We start from the raw sequence: 16525 nt of genomic DNA on the forward strand, positions 1-16525 counted from the left end.
TCTCTAAGCTAAGTCTGTATGGGTGAAATGCGTCAGTAAGGGGTGGTCTTCTGGTGAATAACTCAGCATGTGCTTTGCTGGTTCAATAAAGTTTTTCAGTGAAGTGACGCCATCAGTGTGCGGTTGTTGTTTCCCTTGAGCAAGAATGGCAGCTCCCATATTTCAATCATGGCAACTTTCCTTGAGGCTCATGGTGCCCTCTGATGAGCGATCTTTGGTGGATCACTTTTCAAAGGGCATTTGACAGGCAGCAAGAAGTGATATGTAACCTCCTCACCACCTACTGTAACCCTATAATTGCTGCACTACTGCATCACAATCATGTGCATTGCACACAGTTGCGGTGTGGTTGCGGCACAGCTCTACAGGACTGTATTAGTCTTGTTGGGCAGCGGCTTTACCTGCTGAAATGCTGCTTAAAATTTGGTTGTGGCTGTGAAGCACAGCATTGTGGCCGCAGCATGTGCACATGCACTGCGTCATTGGATTTGATTGACAGCAGCAGGAGCCAATGGCTGCGCTGCTATCAATCTATCCAATCAAGAGCCAAGAACCCCGGGCAAAGGGACAGCGTGTCCCAGTGGGTTAAGTTCGAGGGCTCAGGTAAGTAAAACTGGGGGGGGGGGGGGGGCTGAGGGGCCGGTCACTGCCAGAAGTTTTTTCACTTTAATGCATAGGATGCATTAAGGTGAAGAAACACAAATGTTTACAACCCCTTTAAGTTTTCAAATGGAGCACAAGAAAACAAATTCAACAATCATAAAACTCCACACAAGGGCGGTGCTATACAAGTACAGTATATACAGTACAGTATGCTGTATATACAGTTTATGTTGAATAAGAAGGTTATTCGCACAGTCATAAAAATAGCAATCGGGGTGGAATACAATCCAAGCGCAAATGCATTTTTTATTATTTCCTTAAAATTAGCCGCAGTTTGATTTAGCATATCCCCTGGATGACCGCACATTTGTTTTTTCAATCAGGATTTTCATTTGTATTTGAATGTGTATGTGCGCCTTCAATTACCCCGCGCAGACAATTGCTGGTATTTTCGACACAATCCAAATTAAATATTGTGACCGTTTTCCTATATATTCCACTTACGTTTTTTTTTTTTTTTTTTTACAATCTAAAAGATCGAATAAGAAAAAATGAGCTCAATTTTATTATCTGCAATACAGCTGGTGGCAAGAATGGCCATTTTTCGATTTTACTGCTTTCTGATTTATTAAAGAACAAAAAAAATGTAAAAGCGCACAAATTGTGAAATTTGAAACGATCGCACGCGGGGGGCATTGCCAATTATTTTTCACTATAGAGACAAAGCCATATCACTCAGCGATGCAATAAGCAGATAGATGGGACCAGGATGGTCTTTATTAGAAGAGCTTTGCTTTGTATAATTCTGCAATCCTCATCCATGGAGGAAATGCCTTACCTTCCAAAACCACCTTAACCCTGACTACCAGAGGGAGAGAATGAAGAGCATCAAAAGGAGAGGAGGGAGGGTGTAAAGAGGGGGGGAGATAAGGAGAGGAGAACTGTGAAGGATGATAAGGAGGAAGCAGAAGAGGGGAGAGGAGAGCAGAGGGAGAGAAGGACTGGAGGAGATGAGGGAGGAGCAGCATGAGATGAGGTTGTAATGCTCATACACTCAGCACCACAGACAGAGACTGAGTGCACAGACTGACAGCAGCAGGAGGAGGAGGTGGGGAAGGGTGCAGACGGACAGAGGGACAGCGCAGGGGGAAGGACAGCCGCTCTGCCAACAGCTAAAGGAGAAGGCAGACAGTGAGACACAGAGGGGTCAGCTCAGCTCTGACATTGCAGACATGGAAGGAGCCTCTTTTGGAGCTGGAAGGGCAGGAGGGGGCTTTGACCCTATAGAATTCCTCAAACAGCCCCAGACCATTGTCAGGATATTATCTTGGGTAAGTGATGCTCTTGGTCAGACCATCCTTTAAGGGGGGGTAGAATGGGTATCACTGATTAAATTTTCGAGATTCTAACAGTTGAGCTACATTGTCACCAGCGAAGAATGAAAAATGAAGATAGATCTCTAGCTGCTGTTTATTATTAGGTGACAACGCTTGGGAATGGCCCCATACCTGAGCTTCTGGTGGTTTCATGGTTTAGATGCCAGTAGACCATTAACAAAGAACCAGTACCTAGGTGGTTGGTGGCAATCTTATATTTCGCATAGGCGATGTTATCTATCTATCTATCTATCTATCTATCTATCTATCTATCTATCTATCTATCTATCTATCTATCTATCTATGTTTTAAATTTGCTAGAGCTTTCTGTAGATTTTGCTTATGATCCCAGTTGCCTTGAGATGTGCCCACAAACCTAGGCTCGGTGACATGGACACCTATGTCCACGGTTTAGATGCCAGAATAACACGAGAACATTAATGGAGAGCCAGCCCCTTGAAGGGAGCAACGATATAATATGATCCCTGTTGCAATGAGATGTTCCCACAAACCTAGGCTTGGTGACCTGGGCACCTATGTCCACGTGCTAAATGCCACCATAACATGAGGACATTAATGGAGGGCCAGCCCCTTGAAGGGAGCAATCATATAATATGATCCCAGTTGCACTGAGATGTTCTCACACACCTAGGCTTAGTGACATATAGGCACCTACGTCCACCGTTGCCAGCGGAACATGAGGACAATAATGAAGGGCCAGTATCTTGGAGGTGACAATCATTTTATATGATCACAGTTGCATTTGAGATATGCCCCACACCTAGGCTTGGTGATATGGGCACCAATGTCCACCATTTAGGTGCCAGCAGAACATGAGGACATTAATGAAGGGCCAGGTCCTTGGAGGTGGCAATCCTTTAGTTCACAGAAGTGATATTTTCTATCTATCTATCTATCTATCTATCTATCTATCTATCTATCTATCTATCTATCTATCTATCTATCTCTTTTGCTTATGATCCCAGTTGCATTGAGATGTGCCCCCACACCTAGGCTCAGTGACATGGACACCTATGTCCAGTATTTAGATGCTAGCAGACCATGAGGATAATAATGAAGGGCCAACACCTCAGAGGTGACAATCTTATAATCCACAGACGTGATATTTCGTATCTATCTATCTATCTATCTATCTATCTATCTATCTATCTATCTATCTATCTATCTATCTATCTATCTATCTATCTATCTATCTATCTTTCTATCTATCTATCTATCGCTTATGATCCCAGCTGCATTGAGATGTGCCCTCATACCAAGGCTCGGTGACATGGGCAGCTCAGTCCAGGGTTTACATGTTCCCAGATGCAGACCACTTTGGCCATGTAATAAAATCATTAAAAAAAAACAGGGATGATATTTTGCAGCTGGTATTATCACAAAATAAAAAATAAGACATGGAAGAAAACGGTGTGGAACAGACATGATTATGTTCCGCTGTCTTCTTTCATTGGCTCATTTGCAGGAGATGGGACCGCCGACCATAAGGGAGGAGATGGCTTCTGTATGCAAAGGTTGTATGCAGTGAGTATTGTGAGAACACACGCACAGCGCTACATGTTATAATTACCATCCATGCACACACACTCTCCTGTGGCTGCACAGCCTTGTAATCATGTCAAAGCTTTGTAGTCCCAATGTATTATTAAAACGAACATTATTGATAAAAGAGTTGAACTGAATCTCTCCCTCTCCACTGCAGCTTTAAAGTGGACCTGTCATCCTGTACAGTGAAGGCAGGCTTTTTTTTTTTTTTTAGGGTTCAGTCTATTGGTTCAGGGAATTAGTGGCCACATTAGTCATATTGAGGTTTGTGTGCTTTTAAAACGGTTACTTTTCAGTGATTTCCAGTGAACTTGAAGAAGGAACCTACCCTGGCACTCTTGTCTCTAGGGATTTGTGTGCTTTGTGCGATTTGGGTACTGACCATTTGTGGATGTGCATGCACTTGGCCTTCTTTCCACTTGCAGTGATCCTTCACAAACTGCACTGTGATTGGTTGCCGTCTCACTAAAAAGCATTCTGGGTGGATTATGGTTGGCTACCATAGAGTTCAATAAACTGTCTGTTAGGTTGTAATTTGGATTGGTACTTTAGTTTCAATACTGAGAGATTGGTATTGGTGGTTTTTGGCTCAGAGTTCCTGATACAGAGAGCATGCCATTCCCTGAGGCCCCCCGCATTGATCCATCCCTATTGCTCTCCTCATAATAATAACCCTCCCTCTAACCTTATCATGGCTGGTTTTGGTATACAGCTGGGGCGAGTTGAAAACATTGCCTAATCATCTGGTTATGCCACCTTCTCATGCCCATGAAAAAAGGGCCTAACCCACCCTTTAACCCTAACAGTAACTATTCCTGTGATCCTAACACTAATTCATCCTATAACCCTAAAACAAATTCTCCTTCTAATCCTTAAACTAACACACCCTATAACCCTAACACTAACTCTCCTTGTAATCCTAGCACCAACCCACCTTATGACCCTGACACTATCTCTCCTTATAATCCTAACACCAACCCACCCTATGACCCTGACACTAGCTCTCCTTGTAATCCTAACACCAACCCACCCTTTGACCCTGACACTAGCTCTCCTTGTAATCCTAACACCAACCCACCCTTTGACCCTGACACTAACTCTCCTTGTAATCCTAGCACCAACCCACCTTATGACCCTGACACTATCTCTCCTTATAGTCCTAACACCAACCCACCCTATGACCCTGACACTAGCTCTCCTTGTAATCCTAACACCAACCCACACTTTGACCCTGACACTAGCTCTCCTTGTAATCCTAACACCAACCCACCCTAAAACCCTAACACTAACTCTCCTTGTAATCCTAACACCAACTCACCCTATAGCCCTAACACTAACTCCTTGTAATCCTAACACCAACCCACCCTATAGCCCTAACACTAACTCTCCTTGTAATCCTAACACCAACCCACCCTATGACCCTGACACTAACTCTCCTTGTAATCCTAACACTAACCCACCCTATAGCCCTAACACTAACTCTCCTTGTAATCCTAACACCAACCCACCCTATAACACCGACACTAATTGTCCTTTTAATCCTAACACCAACCCACCCTAAAACCCTAACACTAACTCTCCTTGTAATCCTAACCCCAATCCACCCTATGACCCTGACACTAACTCACTTTGTAATCCTAACACCAACCTATAGCCCTAACACTAACTCCTTGTAATCCTATCACCAACCCACCCTATGACCCTGATGCTAACTCTCATTGTAATCTTAACACTATCCCACCCTCTAACCCTAACACTAACCCTCCCTGTAATCCCAACACTAACCCACACTGTAACCCTAAACCTAATACTAACTCATCCTGTAACTGTAAACCTAACACTAACCCACCCTGTAACCTATAATCCCAACTCTAACATAAACCCATTCTATAGCCCCAACACTAGCACTTCCTGAAAACCCCAACGCTAATACTAACCATAACACTAACCCTTCCTGTAATGTTAGGCCTAAAATGAACCCTCTACCTAGTTTCCATGGGAGCCGGTTTCCATGGGGGCACTCGTGCTGGCGCGCTCCCGAGTCCTGCTGCTGCTTTCATTGACACAGACAGCAGGACTCGGCCCTGCGCCCCGGCTCCCATGTCACTGAATTTGATTGACAGCAGTAGGAGCCAATGGCTCCCGCTGCAATCAATCTAACCAATGAGGACCTGAGACACTCATGCTAAAAAATATGCACTGTCACTGTACTAATGACACTGGTAGGGAAGGGGTTAACATCAGAGGCAATCAAAGGGCTAACTGTGTGCCTAGCCAGTGTTTTACTACAGTCGTGGAGGTGCTTTTACTAGTGGAAGACATGGATCAGTGTTTCTGCTTTACCAAAACACAGGATCCATGCCTTCTGTACTGACAGAATGGCAATTTGCCTTGTTTATAGGTAGACTGGCATTCTGTCAGTGTACCGAATGATCATCAGGTCTGCGGGACCCACTTATCAGCTCCTGGCTGCCGGCGCGCACTTGTGCCTAAAACCCGAAAGTACAGAATCATGTATATATACGTGATTCTGCAAAGCGCGACCGCCCTGTCGCAGTAAATTTGCTATGGGGCGGTCAAGAAGTGGTAAAGAACAAGATCTCAACCCAAGCCCTAACTCTCTAACTGCTTGTGCTGTAAAATAATTCATTCTCAGAGATCAAAACAAATGACTAAAGTCAGCTTTAGACGTTTGCTAGCTTCTCAGGAACACCTTGCCTTATGTTTAAATGAGAAGGTTTAGTGGCTTCCAAGATTCTACTTCTCATAGCAAGTAAAGCAGAAAAGAGACGTGATTCCAGTGCCATTGTTAACTTTGAAGATTCATTTCTCCACAAAGTCTAAGGCTACAAAGCTGATTGACTGCTTATTTAAAGTGCTTTTTTCTGCTTGTTCAGAATATGTAAAAGATTTATAGTGCGTATTTTGAGAACAGGTTCACTTTAAAAAAATTTCCCTCTTAGATATTTGCTTATGGTTTGGCCTCAGTATCAGATAACTAAAGTCTACTTTCATTTTCAGTGTGACCTATAGTCTTTACAGAAAACCACCTGACAACATTTTATCACACACCGCCTATACAGGTTTTATTTGTTGATGCATAAAATAGAAGCAAAACAGAGACAGCCATACTGAAGGCTGAACTGATCCTTTGGCAATGGCATTAATCCCTAGTTAAAAGAGAAGTATGGGTTGTTTGTTTTTTCAGATTCACACTTACCTAGGTGATGTATACCTGGCTGTCCCCTGCCGGCTTTAAAGTAACACTAAAGGTTCATGTTTTTAAAAAAAAAAAATAACAAACATATCATACTTACCTCCACTGTGCAGCTCGTTTTGCACAGAGTGGCCCCGATCCTCCTCTTCTGGGGTCCCTCGGCGGCTCTCTCGGCTCCTCCCCACATCAGATAACCCCCTCGGAGAAGTGCTTTCCCAGGGGTGGGGGTTACTTTGCGGGCGCGATCCCGAGACGCTGAATGTAGGACTCGGCCCTGCCCTCCGGCGCTCGCGTCATTGGATTTGATTGACAGCAGCGGGAGCCAATGGCTGTGCTGCTATCAATCTATCCAATCAACAGCCGAGAACCCCCTGCAGAGAGAAAGCGCGTCCCTGTGGGACAAGTTTGAGGGTTCAGGTAAGTAAAACGGGGGGCTGGGGGGGCCGGTCACTGACAGGTGTTTTTTCACCTTAATGCATAGGATGCATTAAGGTGAAAAAACATGAACCTTTACAACCCCTTTAAGACTGGGGACCGAGAGATCAAACACCGCCGATCACTTTCTCAGAGCTCCCTGAGCAGAGAGCTGGTGACTGTCAGTCACCGCTGTCTGCTCTGCCCCGCTCACTGGCGTGCTGGGCTGTGGGGGAGGGAGGGGGCGGGAGGGGCCGGCTCAGGCTCTTAGCGGCTCCCTGAGAGGCTGAGCTGGGTGACAGTCCAGGCATGTGGGCGGATCCTGACCATATGGTCACGATCTTGCCCGAGCCTGGACCGGCTCTGTGACATCAGCCGACAGCGGGCTTCAGACCGCTGTCTGCTAAAGACGGGTCACAGGAGTGCAGAACGAACTTCACTCCTGTGATCCACAGTAGAAGTACAGCCCAACAAGCTTTGGCTGTACTTATCCTTTAAAGCAGAACAGTGTAAAAAATTGCAATGATAGTTCTTCCTCAAAGTGATACTAAAACACACACTGTTTAATTTTACATTCTCCCGTCTATTACTGTATGTGGATGATGGCACTGTAATTATGTAATAAAAAAAAAAAACCCTTTTCCTAATCGATATACAGCTGTCACATGACTCAGCTCTTTCCCAGCCTGTCTGCAGGGAAACATAAGCAGGAGGAGCTTCTAGTCCTCTCCTGCTGGTCACATGTTCAAAAAAAAAAAAAAAAAAAAAAAAACAGCCTTTCGAATACAGAGTAAAAATAAATAAGATCAATAAACTGTTTTAACCACTTCAGCCCCGGAAGATCTGGCTGCTCAATGACCAGTCCATTTTTTTGCGATTCGGCACTGCATCGCTTTAACTGACAATTGCGCGGTCGTGCGATGCTATACCCAAACAAAATTGACGTCCTTTTTTTTTTCCCCACAAATAGAGCTTTCTTTTAGTGGTATTTGATCGCCTCTGTGGTTTTTATTTTTTGCGCTATAAACAAAAGAAGAGTGACAATTTTGAAAAAAACACAATATCTTTTACTTTTTGCTATAATATCCCACATTTTTTTATCAAAAAAATTTTTTATTCTTCTGCATATTTTTGTTAAAAAAAAATCGCAATAAGCGTATATTGATTGGTTTGCGCAAAAGTTATCGTGTCTACAAAATAGGGGATAGATTTATGGCATTTTTATTATTATTTTTTTTCCACTATTAATAGTGGCGATCTGCGATTTTTATCTGGACTGGGATATTATGGCGGACGCATCGGATACTTTTGACACATTTTTGGGACCATTGACAATTATACAGCGATCAGTGCTATAAAAATGCACTGATTACTGTGTAAATGTCACTGGCAAGGAAGGGGTTAACAGTAGGGGGCGAAATAAAAAATGAACATAGCATAGCTTTCTATAGTGTTTATTTGCCTCAATCCAAAGTACCTACAGTGATTTCTGTCTGCTCTCTATTCCCTCTGCTATCTGCAAAAGTCACTTCTGACAAGTTATACTAACACCACAGAATCTCAGGGGGGGGGGGTGGTCCCTCCACCCCCTCCAGCACACAGAAGCCTCAGCTGTACATGTTTTCTTATGAGACATTGTATAGGGAGGAGTATTCACTCAGGTCACAGATTACACTCAGCTCTCCTCTCTGGGCTGTGCAATGTGTTAGATCAGATGCCCGCCCCCTGCCTTCAGGAGTTTAGAAATGCTGTGTAAATTGTGTACTTTGGAAGACTGTAGAGGAGAGATTCTGCAGATAAACAGGTACAACCCATGTAGAAGGATTTGTTTCATTTGAGGCTAGTCACTTCACTGGGTATATTTAAGGGTATAAATGTGATTGGGTGGGAGCAGGAAAGAGATACAATAGACTTGTCCTCATCCAAACAGTACATGCAAAACTATCCTACAATGACGGACTATATCGGCCACAGAAAGGAGACATATTAAGTAAAATCATCATCATTTTTTTTTTTTTAGAAAACAGTGGGAGCAGGGTAGGTAGAAGGGATATTTTGCCCAGAAATAAGCTTTGGCCTCTGTTTTGGACATTATACATATAACATAAGAGGCACCATTACAAGGTATTTGAGGGCACTATACAAAGTGCAGTAGCCTATCAGAATTGACCATTCATTCACACATGTGACTGCAGTAAACTGATTGCACAGCGTTGCTACACTTTACATATGATCACTGTGTGCATCCCAATGAGAGAAACCCATAAATCGCACACTCCTCCACACTCCATTACAGAAAGATTCCAGATTTTGAAGGGCGAATACTTGAAGAGGAGTGAATAAATAAAGGAAGTAAAAAGAATAAAGTCTGCCATTTATTTTAGCTTCCGGATTGCAGAGCTTCAGGAAAGTCCCTTAGAAATATCTAGCAGCTGTGTCATTGGGCTGGGTTTATACTTTGCACCTTGATCATATATCATGGATGTTACACGGATACTTTACATGCTGTGGCTGCTCATTTTAGATAACAAGGCACCGCCTTATATTGTTACAAGTAACATTTTATTCATTTAATTTCCAAAAATGGACAGTGACTTCACGTAAATTCTACGGAGTTGTGGAAAAATGCAGCATGAATGGAGCATATAGAAAACATTTGTTTTCTATGGGCCCTTATGGTGATTAGCATTGATCAGGTGCAGAAACACATCATTCACTACGTATACAGGCATAATAAAACTTTTAAGTACACAGTGGGACCAGAGCATGTACAGTATCTCACAAAAGTGAGTACACCCCTCACATTTTTGTAAATATTTTATTATATTTTTTCATGTGACAACACTGAAGAAATGACACTTTGCTACAATGTAAAGTAGTGAGTGTACAGCTTGTATAACAGTGTAAATTTGCTGTCCCCTCAAAATAACTCAACACACAGCCATTAATGTCTAAACCGCTGGCAACAAAAGTCAGTACACCCCCTAAGTGAAAATGTCCAAATTGGGCCCAAAGTGTCAATATTTTGTGTGGCCACCATTATTTTTCAGCACTGCCTTAACCCTCTTGGGCATGGAGTTCACCAGAGCTTCACAGGTTGCCACTGAAGTCCTCTTCCCCTCCTCCATGATGACATCACGGAGTTGGTGGATGTTAGAGATCTTGTGCTCCTCCACCTTCCATTTGAGGATGCCCCACAGATGCTCAATAGGGTTTAGGTCTGGAGACATGCTTGGCCAGTCCATCACCTTTACCCTCAGCTTCTTTAGCAAGGCAGTGGTTGTCTTGGAGGTGTGTTTTGGGTAGTTGGAATACTGCCCTGCGGCCCAGTCTCTGAAGGGAGGGGATCATGCTCTGCTTCTGTATGTCACAGTACATGTTGGCATTCATGATTCCCTCAATGAACTGTAGTCTCCAGTGTCCCCCAGCACTCATGCAGCCCCAGACCATGACACTCCCACCACCATGCTTGACTGTAGGCAAGACACACTTGTCTTTGTACTCCTCACCTGGTTGCCGCCACACACGCTTGACACAATCTGAACCAAAAAAGTTTATCTTGGTCTCATCAGACCACAGGACATGGTTCCAGTAATCCATGTCCTTAGACTGCTTGTCTTCAGCAAACTGTTTGCAGGCTTTCTTGTGCATCTTTAGAAGAGGCTTCCTTCTGGGATGACACCCATGCAGACCAATTTGATGCAGTGTGCGGCATATGGTCTGAGCACTGACAGGCTGACCCCCCACCCATTCAACCTCTGTAGCAATGCTGGCAGCACTCATATGTCTACTTCCCAAAGACAACCTCTGTATATGATGCTGAGCATGTGCACTCAACTTCTTTGGTTGACCATGGCGAGGCCTGTTCTGAGTGGAACCTGTCCTGTTAAACCGCTGTATGGTCTTGGCCACCGTGCTGCAGCTCAGTTTCAGGGTCTTGGCAATCTTCATATAGCCTAGGCCATCTTTATGTAGAGCAACAATTCTTTTTTTCAGATCCTCAGAGAGTTCTTTGCTATGAGGTGCCATGTTGAACGTCCAGTGACCAGTATGAGAGAGTGAGAGCGATAACACCAAATTTAACACACCTTCTCCCCATTCACACCTGAGACCTTGTAACACTAACAAGTCACATGACACTGGGGAGGGAAAATGGCTAATTGGGCCCAATTTGGACATTTTCACTTAGGGGTGTAGTCACTTTTGTTGCCAGTGATTTAGACTTTAATGGCTGTGTGTTGAGTTATTTTGAGGGGACAGCAAATTTACACTGTTATACAAGCTGTACACTCACTACTTTACATTGTAGCAAAGTGTCATTTCTTCAGTGTTGTCACATGAAAAGATATAATAAAATAATTACAAAAATGTGAGGGGTGTACTCACTTTCATGAGATACTGTATGTAAAACAAAAATGTATTTAAAGTGAAGCAATACCTTTTTTCACTTCTCAATGCATGTACTGCATTGCAATAGTCATTTACAGGTATAACTGATTTCCTAGCAAGCAGCTGACCCCACTTTATAGCCTTATGCACATGGGTAGTTTGAGGCTTAAAATATGCTCTAGCATAAAATCATGGCAATTTTCATTAGGGGCGCCCGGACACCGCCCTCTCTTTCCAGGCCACCCCCTATATGCATATATATATAGCATGAATCTATCCATGGCCACCGCGGCCACCCCCTATTCATGCGTCCGGCCCCTTTCAGGGCACCGTCGCATGAATTACAGCAGCCAGGGTTTTTTTTTTAAGCACCTGATTAGAGCCAGAGGCTCTAATAGGCTTTAAAATAGGATGGGTGGGCTTGGGTTGCAGAGGATGTGTCTGGAGCCCACCCAGGTGTGTTGCAACAGCGAATTAATATTTGCTGTTGTATCCTCCTCCCGGTCTGTCACCCGATTGGCTGAAAGGACAGGCGATCCTGTTGGATGCCTAGGATGAGGGGAGGAGACGCACAGCGGAAGCGAGGAGGAGAAGAGCGGCTGGCCGATGCCTGGATGCCCGGTCCCCGCCGATGCCTGGATGCCGGATCCCTGCCGCAACTCATCAGATGCCCGATCCCCACCACCGCTCTTCTGATGCCCGCCGCCTAGATGGGGTAAGTGCCGGTGGACTGACTGGCGGACAGCGGGGGGAGTGGGGGGGGTTTGAATTGCCGCGGGGGGGTTTGATTGTTTGCCGCCCCCCCAAACAAAAAACCACCAGCCACCACTGCAGTCACAGCCAGAGCATACAAGAGCCATAAAAGTAGATGGCTGTACGTGGCTGTACTCGGGTAAATACAGTACACACATGCATGTATGATGGATTCCCTGACTGTAAATTACGTCATATGGTCATGCGCGTGCTTAGTCTGCTTACATCAATGCATAAAAGCATTGGAATATACCTGAGTACGGCTATGTACGGATATTCACTTCTATTGGTCTATACTTTAAAGTGATACTAAACAGAGAAGTGTTAATTGCATTAATTCGTTCACATAAATTATATATACCATGGCACTGTATTGTGTTTTTTTCATTCCTCTTAAAACCTTATTCCTGCAGCACTGTTGTCTGATCACATGATCTCTCCCTGTTCTTTGGCATCTGCAGGGAAAGATCTTTGGGTGAGGCTTCTATTACACTGCTGATGTATGCTCCCTACAATGTGAGTCTGTGTCTGCACAGCCGTGATTGGTGCTGTGCCAGTCACATGATTAAAAAACAAAAACTTTCAGAAGAGCAATTCAAATAAAAGGGAGTGTCATTTACCACTGTTTATATGCCCACAGGGTTGCCACCTTTTCTTTGATCCAAACCCGAACAGTTTAGCGGCCTGGGACACCTTTGGGTGGCCCAAGGAGAGTAGTAATGCAGTGCACAAAGCGTGCCACAGCGAACAGTGGTTGCGGCCAAATTGCTCTTGCTGACATCATCGCCCTGCACCCCCCCGTGATGCCGAACCTGCCCCCAGACAGCCGCCTGCAGCTCCTGGACGGCAACAGATTTATGTGTGACTATCTTGGTTACTTGGGGAGCCACAGGCCAGTTTAAAGAATGTGTTTGGATTTTAATCTGCCTGAATCCTGGACACATGATTCAAAACCTGGACTGGCCGGGTGAATCCCGGACAGGTGGCAACCCTACTCTATAGTCATGTGGGCTGCACACATAAGAAAAAGGAGAAAATGAAGAGCTTAAATGGGAAATTAAATTAGAGCATGCTCAGTAGAGGACACCAGCTGGTCTACACAATCTCAGCCCGCAGTTGGGACATAGAGAAGATGGGAGGGACAGCTGAAGGCAGGATCAATCAGGTATCACTCTATACAAAGCAAATGCTTTAGTGGCTTTGTGAGTATGCACACTCTGTTATAAAGCGTGTAATGAGAGTTTTACATTGCCTGTGTGCACGAGGCCTACAGATATCTGAAAACCTGGTTCCAGGGTCTGCACACCTGCTGTGCCCATTGTAGGGGCTCCTAATTTCCCTGCTGGTAGTTATATTTTACATTAAAATGCAATGAGGAGCTGGGACCCACAAAAGTGGCCAGGGACACCTAACACTCCCAGGTGAACAGGAACAGTCTTTAATTAACCACTTCAGCCCAGGACCATTTGGCTGTCAAAAGACCAGAGCACTTTTTGTGATTCGGCACTGCGTCGCTTTAACTGACAATTGCGCGGTCGTGCGACGTGGCTCCCAAACAAAATTGACGTCCTTTTTTTCCCCACAAATAGAGCTTTCTTTTGGTGGTAATTGATCACCTCTGCAGTTTTTATTTTTTGCCCTATAAACAAAAAAATAGCAACAATTTTGAAAAAAAACGCATTAGTTTTCACTTTTTGCTACAATAAATATCCCCAAAAAATATATAAAAAACATTTTTTTTCTCAGTTTAGGCTGATACGCATTCTTCTACATATTTTTGGTAAAAAAAAATCGTTCATTGATTGGTTTGCGCAAAAGTTATAGCGTCTACAAAATAGGGGATAGTTTTATGGCATTTTTATTAATTTTTTTTTTTTTTTTTACTAGTAATAACGGCGATCAGACAGATCGGACACTTTTGGCACTATTTTGGGACCATTCACATTTAGACAGCGATCAGTGCGATTAAAAATGCATTGGTTACTGTGTAAATGTGACTGGCAGTGAAGGGGTTAACCACTAGGGGGCGCTGTAGGGGTTAGGTGTGTCCTAGGGAGTGATTCTAACTATGTGGGGGAGGGGCTATGTGTGACACATCACTGATTACTGCTCCTGATTACAGGGAGTGGTGATCAGTGTCCCTGTCACTAGGCAGAACGGGGAAATGCTTGTTTACATCAGCATTTCCCCGTTCTTGCTCTCCGTGAGACGATCGCGGGTATCCCCGCGGAGATCGAGTCCGCGGGACCCGCGAACATTGAGCGCGCGCCCGCAAGCTGCTTCTTAAAGGGCAACGTACAGGTATGTTAATATGCCTGTACGAGCCCTTCTGCCGACGTATATCCGCGTGAGGCGGTCGGCAAGCGGTTAACTGTGGCAAGGAGATCTCATTGTTGGAGTATCCAGTACATAATAGAAACCAATGGATGTAGGAAGCCAGCAGCCAGGTAGATAAAACATCGCTGCCGAGTGGACTGACCTATTAAGATTTGCATAATACTAAGGCCTCTTTCACACGGACGATCCGTATGTCCGTTTTTCATCCTTCCGTTTTCGGATGAAAAACGGACATACATTCATCCCTATGGAGCGTCGGATGTCAGCGGTGACATGTCCGCTGACATCCGACCCGCTCCGATCCGAAAAGTGTAACGGAGGAAAAACCTACTTTTCCATCCGTTTTCGGATCGGATCGGGTGACGACGGACACTACGGACCGTCATCATCCGATCCCCCCATAGGGGAGAGCGGCGCTCTGACAGGTCCGCCGCTGCACAGCGTGCAGCGATGGACCTGTCATCTTCCTGCTCAGCGGGGATCGGCGGATCGATCCCCGCTGAGCAAGCGGGTGTTCACGGGGCGGATCATGACTGATCTGCCCTGTGTGAAAGAGCCCTAATGGCACAATTTAGCCAGCTTTATTTGGACAGGCTACAGTTGGCATATCTATAGAAATTGTTGCCTAGCTCAGTGGTCTCCAAACTGTGGCCCCTGGGCGGAGTATGGCCATTTTTGCTTGCCTTACAACCAACCTATTTGTCCTGGGACTTTAACCACTTGCTGACCGCCGCACACAGATGTACGTTGGCAGAATGACGCAGGCAAATAGGCATACCTGTACGTCCCTTTGAATTTGGTACCTATTGGACACGCGCGCGCGCCGCGGGAGCGTGCCTGAGGGTCCCATGAACTCGATGTTTACCAGCGGCCTGCGATTGCAGTGAGGAGAGGCAGAACGGGGAGATGCCTATGTAAACAAGGCATTTGCTTGTTCTGCCTAGCAACATGACAGAGATCCACTGCTCCCTGTCATCAGCAGCAGTGATCTCTGTCATGTTGTAGTGAGCCCATCCCCCCGTACAGTTAGAATACCTCCCTAGGACACACTTAACCCCTTGATCGCCCCCTAGTGTTTAACACCTTCCCTGCCAGTGTCATGTATACAGTAATCAGTGGCTATTTGTTGCTCTGATCGCTGTATAAATGACAATGGTCCCAAAATAGTGTCAAAATTGTCCAAAGTGTCCGCCATAATGTTGCGGTCCCGAAAAAAATTGCAGATCACCGCCATTACTAGTAAAAAAAAAAATTAATAATAAAAAAATACAATAAATCTATTCCCTATTTTGTAGACGCTATAACTTTTGCTCAAATCAATCAATTTACACTTATTACATTTTTTTTTTACCAAAAATATGTAGAATAATACATATCGGCCTAAACTGTGGAAGAAATTAGTTTTTTATATATTTTTCGGGGGATATTTATTATAGCAAAAAGGAAAAAATATTGCTTTTTTTTTCAAAATTGACGCTCTTTTTTGTTTGTAGCACAAAAAATAAAAACCGCAGAGATGATCAAATACCACCAAAAGAAAGATCTATTTGTGGGAAAAAAAGGACGTCAATTTTGTTTGGGTGCAACGTCGCACGACCGCGTAATTGTCAGTTAAAGCGACACAGTGCCGAATCGCAAAAAATTGTCAGGAAGGGGGTAAAATCTTCCGGGGCTGAAGTGGTGATCACAGCTCTCTGTCAGGTGAGGTGTAGCCCCTCCCCCCCACAGTTAGAATCACTCCCTAGGACACAATTAACCCCTTGACAGCCCCCTAGTGGTTAACCCCTTCACTGCCAGTGTCATTTACACAGTAATCAGTGCATTTTTTTAGCACTGATCGCTGTATAAATGCCAATGATCCCAAAATAGT

The 16525-nt window shown here is 44.5% G+C and overlaps 1 protein-coding gene across 1 annotated transcript in view; it reads left to right on the top strand.

The window, feature by feature from the left end:
• Positions 1–1572: 1572 nt before the first annotated feature.
• Positions 1573–16525, top strand: part of SYNGR3 (synaptogyrin 3) — a 139412-nt gene continuing 124459 nt past the window's right edge. The window contains exon 1 of the mRNA XM_073636462.1: positions 1573–1934. Within this exon, the coding sequence (XP_073492563.1) occupies positions 1836–1934 (99 nt within the window). The 5' untranslated portion in view covers positions 1573–1835. The remainder of the gene's footprint in view (positions 1935–16525) is intronic.

Source organism: Aquarana catesbeiana, linkage group LG06 (assembly GCF_042186555.1).
Source record: "Aquarana catesbeiana isolate 2022-GZ linkage group LG06, ASM4218655v1, whole genome shotgun sequence".
Taxonomy (NCBI): Eukaryota; Metazoa; Chordata; class Amphibia; order Anura; family Ranidae; genus Aquarana; species Aquarana catesbeiana.